General features: G+C 37.4%; 1 protein-coding gene across 2 annotated transcripts; it reads left to right on the forward strand.

Moving 5' to 3' along the window:
• Window positions 1-3,628: 3,628 nt before the first annotated feature.
• Window positions 3,629-12,887, forward strand: LOC307157273 (uncharacterized protein). Of its 2 annotated transcripts, none has more exons than XM_079869144.1 (3): window positions 3,629-3,688; window positions 6,434-6,589; window positions 11,433-12,887. In XM_079869144.1, the coding sequence occupies exons 2-3, from the start codon at window positions 6,505-6,507 to the stop codon at window positions 12,671-12,673; spliced, it is 1,326 nt and encodes a 441-aa protein (XP_079725270.1). In that variant the 5' UTR covers window positions 3,629-3,688; window positions 6,434-6,504; the 3' UTR covers window positions 12,674-12,887. The 2 variants fall into 2 exon arrangements, with proteins under 2 accessions (XP_079725270.1, XP_079725271.1); XM_079869145.1 differs by having other exon boundaries at window positions 3,658-3,688; window positions 6,456-6,589.
• The last annotated feature ends 265 nt before the right edge of the window (window positions 12,888-13,152 follow it).

Consider the following 13,152-nt stretch of genomic DNA (forward strand, 5'->3'; position numbering starts at 1 on the left):
TCCTAATAATCCTTTAGGTGAGTGTATGTAGTCGTTTAATAGCTGTCTAACTGATGTCTAGTCTGTTCTTGGGCTGTGTTTAGACATCTATTAGATTTTCACTGACAGCCCAAAATTAGTCTCGTTTTAGCCTAGACGTTTGGGCTGTGTTTTGACAGCTATTAGACGTCTATTAGACGCAAAATTGCTTGCTGGGATTGCAGTGATAGTTTTCTGCTTCGGCAGGGCTGTAAAAATAAATAAATAAAGAGTGGGAAAGAGGAGAAACAAAGATGATAAGCTATTTTTACTTATGCACAACACAGTATAAACACGAATGAAGCATATCACACACACGCACGCACACACATACACAACGCAAATTGGTTCAGTTTTAGGAAGTAGAATACATCAACACTTACTATGCATAAGGACATCCGCGCTCTCTCGCAAAGGTGCCTGTACAGTGCTAGACCTCTGATTCGGATCTCCTGGTTAATTAAAAACAAAAACAATTATGCATCACACACACAAACAATAGCAACATTTAAACATAAAACGTAATTATTCCGTACCACTCGCTTGATTCAGGAAATTAAGCTCCTCAACAATATCGAAAAGACTCAGTCCAGTCGCATCACCTGAAGCGCAGAGAAACCTGTTAATGTAATGCATTAGAACAGTGACTCTCGTATAAATAAAGTTTCTTAACAACATTACTAAATAATAAAAAAAGTAAACACTTACTGTTAAGACAGGTGTCCATCTTGTGAACGTGTGAAGTACGCACACGTTTCCAATAACGAAATGCAGCGTGGAAAATAGTAGTTTGAGAACGAGACAGAGACGCTGACGCGAGCTGCTTGCTTAGATTACTGATGAAGTGAACCCCAATTTTATACAGGTACCATTGGACGGTCTACAACACCATTTACATACACACCTAGCACCACAGATAATGGCGCTATCCTGCATAGGGCTGTGTTGAAAAAATCGATTCACCAATTCTGAATCGATTTTCATATTAATTCCTAAAGATCGATCCGTAACTCAGAGGATCGATTTAATAATAGGCCTACATTTTCCCCGTGAACTTTAACTTGCCGCGTCATTGAATTCACGAAAGTGTCACGCGGTCTTAAATTTAATTTAGTCAGGTCTTAAAAAGGGTTTACCCTCGTTTATTTCCAGAAACGCTGCCCGCAGAAAGTTATTACAAAGTAGCAAAAAAATATCGAGTCGTAGCCTACAAAGCGGCCGTTCACACGTTCACATATCGCGTCTTTTGCGCGCAGTTTGTTCAAATGTAGACGCGCGGTAAGCGTGCTCATAATTGAAGCGACGCACTCGTTTTTTCCAGGCGCTGTCTGAAAACTCAGTCAACAGGAAGGATGGGGGTGCACCCAAACACTACGGGTGTTTTTCTCTTCTCCGTAAATAAATCTTGTAGCAGAGCTAAAGCAAGCGTTTCTCGGTGGTGGAAATCCATTAGCTACTAAAACTTCTTTGTCGTTGTGGAGAGCGCAGTGCTTTGTTGCATAGCAACGACAGACGCCACGGGAAAATCGGACCGAATTTTACTATTAGTAATAAAAGATAAGGGGGATTGTTCTTTACAACCATCAATACTCCATTAATTTGCAGTTGAATGTCTATAATAATAGTATCAATATGTTGCATAACTACAGTCCTGTAATTCAGGTAACAGCTGGGAAAAAATGCTTTTTTTCAAAAACACATTTAAATCTCGAAGATCTGATCAGATCGGATCGAATCGAATAATGATAATTGATTCAAGATCTTGAGAATCGGAATCGATTCTTGAAATTTGAATCGAAACCCAGCCCTAATCCTGCATCCTGTCCAGACAAACAGTTTATCCCCATCAGACTGGAAGGAGTCTAGCCTGGGAAAACCCAGACTACTTCCGGCGAATTTTAATTCTCTCTCCAGGATAGTCTGGAGAAGAGCCCATTCAAACTCATTTCTGTGCCGCCGAAATCGCGGCACCAATCAGAAACGTTTGGGGAGGGATTTACATGATGACGACAGCGCAGCGACGCTGAAGGAGTTCTCACGCAGTGAAAAATACATTGCGGAGTAGAGAGGAGACTGACAACACGCTGGCAGACAGGACAGAGCAGGCTACTTTTCGGTTACGTTTGATATTAAACATATTAAACAAAGTCTCAGCTTTCAAATTTGGTAATTTTTTAAAAGAAATTCAAACAATAAATACCGTTTTGTTGCTCTTTAATGTGCCGTGACAGATCGCTGTAGAGCAGGGGTGTCAAACTCAGTTCCTGGAGGGCCACAGCCCTGCAGAGTTTAGCTTCAACCCTAATTAAACACACCTGATCAGCTAATCAAGTCCTTCAGGCTTATTTGAAAACTGCAGGTGTGTGTGTGTTGAAGCAGGGTTGGAACAAAACTGTGTAGGGCTGTGGCCCTCCAGGAACTGAGTTTGACACCTGTGCTGTAGAGCATCAGTTAAAGCTGTTCTTGTGAACCGATCATCTCTTCCTTCTAGTTAATTTATAGCCTCAAATAAACATGAACAAACATAAGAAGGAATGTTGTTTTAACCACGGAAAGGCGTCAGTACACTCCGTTTTTCAAGTTCAAATCATCATATGTTAATCTACTCTCCTGACTGCTTTGTCGGACAAAATGGCGGATGGCGAAGTATGATTGGTCAGATCACCTGTCAATAAAGATGAGCTACGTCGGTTGGTGACGCCCCTTTGGAAATGATTTGTCTACATAGCTTCTCCAGACCCTACACTCAGTTTCAACTGAGAAGGGTCTGGTTTTAACCAGGCTAGAAGGAGTCAGATACCACTCAACAAATAACCAGACTGTTTGGCACAGTAAATCAGAGACACATCTGTTTGATCTGTTTTTGTCTTTTAAAATATCCCCCACCGGACATCATCACGGGTGGACATGTGACAACGCGGTCATATGTCAATCAGGACGCAAATCTCAGCCAGCTTGGCACTGTAAATCAGAGACCCTGTTTTCTTGACACCTGGATTAGGCTACCTTACATACACGTGTATCATAAATCAACCAAAAGTGACACATGGTATATGTTAATACTACTACTGACTTAAGAAACGTCTTTATATTATTATAGTCACATTTCCACACAAATTCCACACTGTTAATTTTAATAAAGATAATCGGGGGACATGTTAACCAGATTCCATAATCATTTAGATTAAGTGATTTTAAATTATTTAATTTAAAATTTTTACATTCAGACAGTCACTTTAATCCTTTACAGACCCTTTTAATATAATCCACTTTAATCAAATAAAGTTGCAATTTGATTTTATTTATTGAATAAAAAGGATATTATGAAAAGGATTCAGTCTTAGTTAAGTGAAACCACACATTTAATTTTGATCTACACATTTTTTAATGAGTTTGGAATATTTAAACATTCTTACCAATCTTTTATAATATGAAGATTCCCTTGATTGAGAAAATCACCAGTGCTCTGTAGTTGGTATTATAATTGTGATCACTTCACACTTGCTTACATTTAAATTAATTCATAATTTATCTTATCATTTGAATGTGTTTTCTGTATGCTTATTTCTATTTTTGGTTTAGCGTGTTAAGAGGACCTTTATTTTGGTGTGTTGGTATTACGTCATAAGGCTGCGCCGCGCTCCTGCATCTGTGATTCTGCTGAAGAGAGGTTTGTGTTTTTAATCATTTAAAGTGTTTAAACCTATACAACCTGTTTGTACTATTATATAGACAACTGTGAATTAAGTTGTTTTTTTTTACTAAGGAATGTAACACTGTAGGCTAATGTATATAATAGCATTTATGAACAGTTGTTTATGAGTATTTAAAGCACACGCTTCGTTTCATTTCGCTCCGTTATTGTCAGTTTAACGCAAATAAATGTGTTCACATGACAGAATTATCCTACATGTGTTCGTGGTGTTTCTCCCGTTAAAGCTCCTTTATCCGTAGTTCAAAGGCGCATTAATAATCTGTTATATTCATGTTATTAAATCAACTAAAATTATTCTACTGTTGGTATTTGTTAAGACTAAGACGTATTATTCTAACATCAAACATTATTTATTACTATTTTTGTCTATGGTTATTTTCTTGATTAGGCTACATATGAAAATTAATTTAAATTGAAATGTTGTATTAAGTGACAACATGGATGTGTTATATCTATAGCCTAAGTTAAATCTGGGAAATTTATTCTAACTAAAATAAGTTGAGAGCAATTGCAAACATATTTTTATATATATAAATTTTGAATAGGCAGTTTCTCACTTTAAAAAAAGAACAGGGGTATTATTAAGCATCAAAAGGCTCGACATTAAGCCTTGTCATGTGTAAATCTGTCATTCACTTGTACGATTAAAAAAGTTGCTTTTCTGGAAAAAAAAAAATTGTGGTGTAAATATAATTTATTCTGAAGGAATATTCTTATCAGTCTTTGATCATAAGCTTTGACATTTTTATATATATATTATAAATACGTTTTGCAATGATCACTCAAATGTGGTGATGAAACACTTGTGTGACAAAGATATGTAATGGAGGCAGGGTGAATGATTGAATGAGAATGATACGTTTGAGCTGTAAACAAACTATATTCTAAATACTGTTGCATAATCTTCACTAATGACTTTGTCTTTTAACTTAGTCACATTATACACAAAATAACTTGTATCAATAAATATATCAAAAGTGTCACTGGCAAAATCTTATTATCTTCTATTATTAGTCTTATTTCCTCTAGTCTCTACCAATGGAGGAAGAACTCAGATCTTTTTACCAAAGTAAAAGTAATAAAACCATAATGAAAACGTGTATAATTACATACAGTACTTTTATACTATTTTAAAGGGGTCATGAACTGGATTGTTTTATTATTTTATAATGTTGCCTGGGGTGCCCTTATAATGTTAGTATGATTTTTACATAAAAAAATGTCATAATTTATAAATAAAAGCCATTTTTCCAAGCCTGATTTCTGCCTCAGATTTGAACGCTCCGTTTTAAGGGGCGTGTCTGCTGTGAGACTGCAGTGCAAACGCCCACTGCTGTGATTGGCTGACATGCTTGCATATGAAATAGCTAGTATTACATGAACTCTCTCGAAAACTTTTACTACGTTTTTACTATTACAGCTATCAAGATGAACAAATCGTGAAAAGTATCGTTTAAAGCATTATATTTAAATCTATTCCGTCACATGAAAGTTTGCAGCATGATGAGCTTTGACTGAGCAGATGACAGACAGTCTGTTAAACGCCTGAATAAAGATCTTATCATTGCAACGCAATTTTTGCACTCTCACAAATGCTTACACCAAATCACAATGCAAACACGATGTGAGTACACAGTAAGAGCTTCGTTGTGTAGTGTAACAGTGTCATTATTTCATCACGAGTTTGGTAAGTGTCCAGATAAGCTCTCGCGGCTCGCGCTGTGCTGTTTGATTGACAGCTTGGGCGAAACGAAAGGGATCGTTCTTTGATCGCTTTCTGTAGGCTATATAATTTAATAACAGTTTTAAAAAAGATTATTTTCATAATACTACGAGGAATGATGTGAAGTTGATCGTTTAGTCACTGATGCTGCATAAACAGTATTGAACGATTTTAAGAGAAATATCTGAACTTGAATAATTACACCGAAATCACTGATCGCAGATCAGGCATTAGAATACACATGGTTACTTACATGTTGCTGGCAGATCCGTGTCGGGAAATTGTGATTGACTGATTTAATAAAGTTTAACCATGCTGGAATCCGAAGGAAGCTTATGCAGACTGTCTTCTTCCACAAACAGGCACGCACAATATTTAGTAAACAGCATGTTTATTGCTTGGAAGTAGCTCGATCCGGTTTAGTATGTCGTCCTATGTTATTTAGCACGTTTGGGCGAATCGGTGGGCGGGGCTAGACAGGCCGTGTTGAAGTAGGCGTTGATCTTCTTTTGTGGAGGCGGTGTTTTATCCTCTTTGACGTCATAGTTCCCCACTTTGAAAAACGAGTCGTTTGCTGAGCCTGATGTCTATAAAAGCTTTTATTGGACTAACAAGGTAGTTTTCAGTTCTGAAACTTACAGGATATTATTATAGTATGATGATCTCTTATATGTCAAAAGCTCAAGGAAACTTTGATTTCTCAGTTCATCACCCCTTTAAATAAGTAGTCAGCAAAATGTACTAAATGTGAAACTAGGCTACTCTTTATGCAAAATGGCCCTGTATAAAGTGTTATAATTATATAAATTATTAGAATATTGCTTGATGTTATAAGGTAGTGTTATAGGCAGAATGGGCTTTAACATATGGGATAAATCGGTCGGGGTCTACCACAGATTAGCAGAACTATTTCCGTAAGACAGTGATAACACAAGTTAGCCAGGTTTCTTTCTGTTAATTATTCTCATCTTAAACAGGACACTGTATCCAAACACACAGGAAAACTCCTGATGAAGCGACTGAGATCCACGTGACACACTATTGAAAGATGGCGTTTATTAAAGAGGAGAGTGAAGACGTGAAGATTGAAGAAACATTCAATGTAAACCATGAAGGAACTGAGGAACAAACAGGTTGGTTTCATTCTCAAATGAATTTGATCCTTATTTAAAAGTCCAGCTCTACAGAAATAAATTATATCTTTGAAGAATCACTAAGAGCAGATTTTGCATTCTGTTCCATAACATGTTGAATGTAATCTTATGTATTATAGAAATAGTCTTTCCTCACCTCCACGAGTTTGATGTATTGACATGCAAATTTAAGGGATAGTTCACTCAAAAATGAAAATTCTGTCATTAATTATTCACCCTCATCTCATTCCAAACCTGTACGACTTTCATTCATCTTCAGTAAATTAAGATAGTTATAGGTTTGTTGTGGTAGATTCATCTCGTCTCTGAGAGAATGTGCCGCTAATGCAGCGACATTCAGACTACACCTCCTGTATGTAAAACAAGAACCTATTCAAATCTCATAGTGTGAATCCCTGAATAGGGAACCAAAATCTAATTATAATGATAGACGACCATTTGGTATGAATTGAATTATCTGGGTATATAAGGAAAAGGCTTAGAAAGGTTCGAGGAGTCTGTAGGTTGACTGCCCACACAACCGCATGTGTGTAATTTTCGTTGCCAGGTAATAATTTCTACAAATTCTTCGATTCCTGAATTGTTGTTATGTTATGATTAACTGCTGATTTTACTCTTTCGAATTTTAATTTTGAATTATTGCTTCATTACCTGGTCAATAAATTGTAAACGTTTGATTTTATTCTGAACGACTCTGAGACTTGTTTTTCCCAAATAAGATTAACGGATTTGTATATTGCCACAAGGTTGCGTCAGAGATTAGCGACGGCTAAAAACTGATATCAGGAAGTGTGCGGGCGACTTGGATGAGAGGATGTGTTTGTCCATCTAGGATCAGCAAGATGCTGGTTGATTAACCTAGCTTGGACGCTTCCGATGACTTCTGTTCTAATTTAATGTTACTTTAGATAAAGGTACGGCCTTGGCTAATCCAAAGCTATTAAAAACCAAAACCTACTAAAGTAAAACGATTGAATTAAGTTCCTGAAGGGCATCCAAGGGGGCTATTGAATATATCTTTGATTGTTGCGCGTCTACGGCAAAATCCTAGATATTTAGCCAATTGCCTCAGCTTCTGATCTCCGGGACTGACCAGTTGTGTCGGAGACCTGGGTAAGGAACTTGAAGCGATATAGTTTTCCTGATCTAAGCGGGTAAAATATAAACAGAGTTTAAGAGAATAATCAAATATTCGTTCACGTTTAATGATGCACAGATATCATTAAAACCTTTTCATTTATGGAGTCAGATGAAACGAGCTATTGCATGTGAAAAAATATATTGCATTTAATCTTGTTGTGTTGCGTAAAAGGAAAGATAGTAACGCGCAGAGAAACCTTCCCCGTATTATTGGAAACCTCCATTGGACCAATAGAAGGGCTTACAAACACATGAACTAACTTTTCCACATTTGTCTTTGAGAGCCTATGTCATAGTTTAGATATATTTTTAAGATGGAAGAATGCGGTTTTACAGATGCTAGAAATGTGGCATTCAAATGAAAGATTGGTATCAAAGAGCACACCCAGGTTCCTAACCGACGACGAAGATTTGACAGAACATCCATCCAGTGTTAGACATTTTCTTATATCAGCTGTGCATTCCGTTTGGTATGTTTCATCGGGGCGTGAAGAAATATACAGCTGAGTATCGTCAGCGTAACAGTGAAAGCTAATTCCATGCTTGCTAATCATATCTCTCCTAAGGGTAGCATGTACAGAGTGAACAGCAGCGGTCCTAGTACTGAGCCTTGTGGTACGCCATTTAAGTTTTGGGTACATATCCTAATGACAAAGATGAATTAATGATATTAAAGCTGCAGTCGGCAAGTCTGGCAGATTGAGTGGACATTAAATAAAAACATTAAAATTTTTAATGTTTACAACTCTCATGCCCCTCCCCCACTACCAACGAGCACCCGCCCATCGTCAGTGCGTGTGTACCTGATTTTCTGTGAACGCGTCCGTCTCTTCAGCATTGATCAACACCATGGACCCGGAGGTAGGCTGGCCTGGCTAATCTATCCATAGATAGCAATAACCGAGGAATTGGAAGCTTGTTAGTAGATTTTCTCTCCGCCATCGCGCTTCGTACAATCTTCAGGCGAACTTCAGGCGTGTCGTGTGCATGTGATATTGTAATGTGCGCGCCTGCGCGAGGGAGGGGGGATCTGTGGCGTGTACACGAACTGTGATTGACAGTCAGATCTCACATCATCATCTGCGCTGATTGGACCCGATGAGACGGGAGCGGTGGATTTTTGCAAAACAAATAACACGCTCCAGGTGGAGTTAGAAGCTCGGGTTTTTTCCTAAAACCACCTTATTTATGTTGTTCTGTCGGATTATAGTGTCGATTTTCACTGAATTTGATAAAAAAAAATGTTGCCGACGGCAGCTTTAAGAAGAGGATCTATAGCCGCATTTCCACTGTTGTGCCAAAAGTGGGTGTGCTAGTGCATGCCAGGGCAGTCGCGTTTACACTGTCACTTCGGGGGCTTCCTCGGGGCCAACGGCCAGGGTTTTTTGGCCCGACGGTCCAAAGCGGGCCAGCTCGGGCTTAAGGAGTGGTTACGAACAGAGGAGGAGTTTACCAGAGTCTGGAGACGGCTTTCTATACGAGATTCTATACCAGCTAACATCAGCATTAAAAACTTTAAAAATCATTTTAGCTCAAACATCACTTTCATGTTTGAATACTTTCTGTTTGTGATCCGATGTGGATTCTGATCACCGTATAAGGCAAAAATATTTATTCGCAATGCAAAGGACTGCGCTCTAACCATTATCATGGTTATCATCTCGTCTCTTTATACCAGACTGTCTGATTTCCATATTAACCTCCGCATAGCGCCTATCATAAAATAAACTAAAGCAACTTCCTCTGTTTGTCGGACTGAAAATATAACTGTATTGGGAGAGAGTACTGCTCATCAGGTCATATTTTTGGTGGCATTTTTATAGAATCATTATTTCTAAATGTGATGTAAATTATGTTTACAAATAAACAGAAACAGACGCGACTGAATAAGGCTGAATAAGGAAGTGTGTCCTCTTTCTTTTGTGAAATAACGGTAAATCACTTTATTTCTGCGTGACTAATGTGCAATTTTGACACAAATTAATTCATTATGATCAATGTATCACTTTTTATTGTAAACCTGTGGTAAAACATCGATGCTTGGGTTTTAAATCTTAAGTAGGCCTAAACAACAAAAATGCCAAAAAACGGTCGCTTTTATCATGTTCGTTTTGCGATCTCGCTGTTTCCAGTGATTTCTTTCTGATTAGTTTTCTGATAAAACTTCCATTTGGTGGTGAAATGATGGGTTTGTGTGACATTGTTCCAGAGAGGCACGTCACGGGTGTGTTTTAGTGAAGCGTTGCTGTTTTAGCTTCTGGCTCGACAGTGGAAACGTGGCTTATGACCTCTGGGAGCATCTTTTTCAGTAGCTTCGTCATTATAGGGTCTAACATACAAGTTGTTGATTTTGATGATTTAAAGAGACAATTCTTCCTCTTCTATAGCAATGAATGAATGGAATTTGACACTACAATGCACTCTCTGATGAGACGGTTGCATGGTTATAAATTTATCTCTAATATTATCAATCTGTCAAGTAAAGAAGTTCATAAAGTCATTACTGTTGTGCTGTTGGGAAACGTCCGAAGCTTAAGCTTAATTTTTCGTTAATTTAGCCACTGTATCAAATTAATACCTAGGGTTGTTTGTGTTCTTCTAAGAAAATCGGAAAATAAGCAGATCTAGCAGTTTTTAAGGCCTTTCTGTATGCAATAATGCTTTCTTTCCACGAAATGCGAAAAACCTCTAGTTTTGCTTTATTCCAGCTGCACTCCATTTTTCTGGCTGCTCTCTTCAGGGCCCGAGTGTGCTCAGTGTACCACGGCGTTGCACTATTTTCTTTAAAAAAACTTTAAGCGCATAGGAGAAACTGTGTCTAAAGTGCTGGAAAAGAGAGAGTCAATAGTTTCTGTTGTAACAGCGAGTTCTTATAAGCTATGGTTTGCAGAGGAGTATAAACTGATCAGGATGATTATTTATAAAGCAATCTTTAGTGGAATAAATGATAGTTATACCATATTTGTAACAGGGAGTTGGTTTTGCAGCCTTGGCTAAATGTAGTATACACAAGACTAGATAATGATCTGAGATGTCACACAATTTCATTTAATAACAAAATGACAAATAATTTAATGAAATAATAATAATTTTCCTTGGTTGTATATTTAAGCTGTGAATATTTTCAATGTCTTTTGTGGATTTCAATATTCAGATTTCAATAAATAGAGGGTTACTTAACTACACCATAATTATGGCAGACTTTAATTGAAGGAAATTACTAGTTATTACTAGCATTCTTTTGTTTAATTTATACACTCTGCTATCTTGGAGAGTTAAGAAGATTTGTCAGGCTGTGAGGAAATACAAAACTGGCATAACAGTAAAATAATATCTCTCAGGGGAAGCAGGAAGAAAAGTAGAGGACCTAATACTGAGCCCTGTGGTACTCCATAATTTTATTTTATTTTATTTTATATTTTATATATTTTAGACATAAATGGCAAATTTGAAATGGTTCTATAATAATCTTCTCCTGAGCAAGTTTGTTTTTTGTTAACTGACATTTTTAGTTAAGAGTTAACAATATTGTGAAGAGGTTTTGAGATTACGCACAAAGATAGGTGTTGCATGCATAGTATCTAACATGCATGTTGTTGCTTTGATACTGATGATTTTGATGTTTGTTGCTTTTTACCATTAAATTGGGCTTAATTTGTATTTGTCTCTTTTTTTGCATTAGACTTGATGGGACTAAAAGAGGAGAGTCAAGAACTGAGTGAAATTGAAGAGAAAGACCAGTATGACAAACAGGATTTCAACAAACTTATTATCGACGAAAAGTCATTTAGTTGCTCACAGACTGAAAAGACTTCACGAAAAATAGCCAATGGACATGATTTGACCTGCCAACAGTGTGGAAAAAGTTTCAACAGAAAAGGACATCTTATAGTCCACATGAGAATTCACACTGGAGAGAAGCCTCACACCTGCCAACTGTGTGGAATAAGTTTCACTCAAGAAGTAGTCCTTAACAGACACGTTAGAATTCACACTGGAGAGAAGCCTTTTACCTGCCAACAGTGTGGAAGGAGCTTTACTGAAAAGGGACACCTTAAAGTCCACATGAGGGTTCACACAGGAGAGAAGCCATACACTTGCCAACATTGTGGAAAAAGTTTCTCTCAAAAAGTAATCCTTAACAGGCACGTTAGAATTCACATGTTAGAGAAGTCTTACGCATGCAAACTGTGTGGAAATAGTTTCATTAAAGAAGAAAGCCTCAAAATCCACATGAGAAGTCACACCGGAGAGAAGCCTTACACCTGCAAACTGTGTGGAAATAGTTTTATTCAGAAAGGAAGCCTCAAAAGCCACATGAGAATTCATACGGGAGAGAAGCCGTTCGCCTGCAAACTGTGTGAAAATAGTTTCAATCGAAAAGCAAGCCTTAAAAGCCACATGAGAATTCACACTGGAGAGCAGCCTTTCACATGCCCTCAGTGTGGAAAGAGTTTTACACATAAACCAACTTTTAATAACCACATGAGAATTCACACCGGAGAGAAGCCTTTCTCCTGCAAACAGTGTGGAAAGAGTTTCATTCGAAAAGCAAGCCTTAAAAACCATGTGAGGACTCATACTGGAGAGCAGCCTTTCACATGCCCTCAATGTGGGAGAGGTTTTACATATAAAACAACCTTTAATGCCCACATGAGAATTCATACCGGAGAACAGCCTTACACCTGCCCCAAATGTGGAAGAAGTTTTAGACAAAAAACAACTTTTAATGTCCACATGAGAGTTCACACTGGAGAGAAGCCTTTCACCTGCCAACAGTGTGGAAAGAGTTTTGCTGAAAAAGGAAACCTTAAAAAACACATGAGAATTCACACTGGAGAGAAGCCTTTCACATGTGATCAGTGTGGAAAGAGTTTTGCACGGAAAGTGAACCTTGATTCCCACATGAAGATTCACATTTAATTGTAATCAGTGTATCCAAAAAATGTGAGACCCCATTTTTGTTCATTGTGTGGAAAGTGTTTAAAATGACTCTAGAAAATATGCATTTGTGTGAAACACCACACGGTGTCAGTGCTCTAAAATAGTGATCATAATGCTGCAGTGTGTGTGAGAGACCTGATGATTAAGATCTGAATGAACCTTTATTTATTTGTATTAAATATTTTTATCAGTATTTTGTCTTTTTTTTTATTGACAATCATTTCACTGTATGTAATCACATATTTATGCTAAAATTCCTAATACTCAAAGTAGTCGCTGTCAAGGCGTTATTGTTAAATATAAATTTTTTCAATACTTTTATCCCTTAAAACTCATCTTTGATCACCAAAATTACATAACTAAACTTTTTTCATGCCTTAAAATAGCTTGAATGCATCTCGAAACCCTCAACTCATTTAGTATACGTGGTTCTATGAATATGCAAATTAGCCCCGCCT

Source organism: Squalius cephalus (genome assembly GCF_949319135.1).
Source record: "Squalius cephalus genome assembly, chromosome: 4".
NCBI lineage: Eukaryota > Metazoa > Chordata > Actinopteri > Cypriniformes > Leuciscidae > Squalius > Squalius cephalus.

Bases quoted from the DNA above. Each gene is read 5' to 3' on its own strand.
- LOC307157273 (XM_079869144.1), top strand. From the start codon at position 6,505: ATGGCGTTTATTAAAGAGGAGAGTGAAGACGTGAAGATTGAAGAAACA. The intron at 6,590-11,432 runs GTTGGTTTCATT...TTTTTGCATTAG, and splicing joins AGGAACTGAGGAACAAACAG to ACTTGATGGGACTAAAAGAG.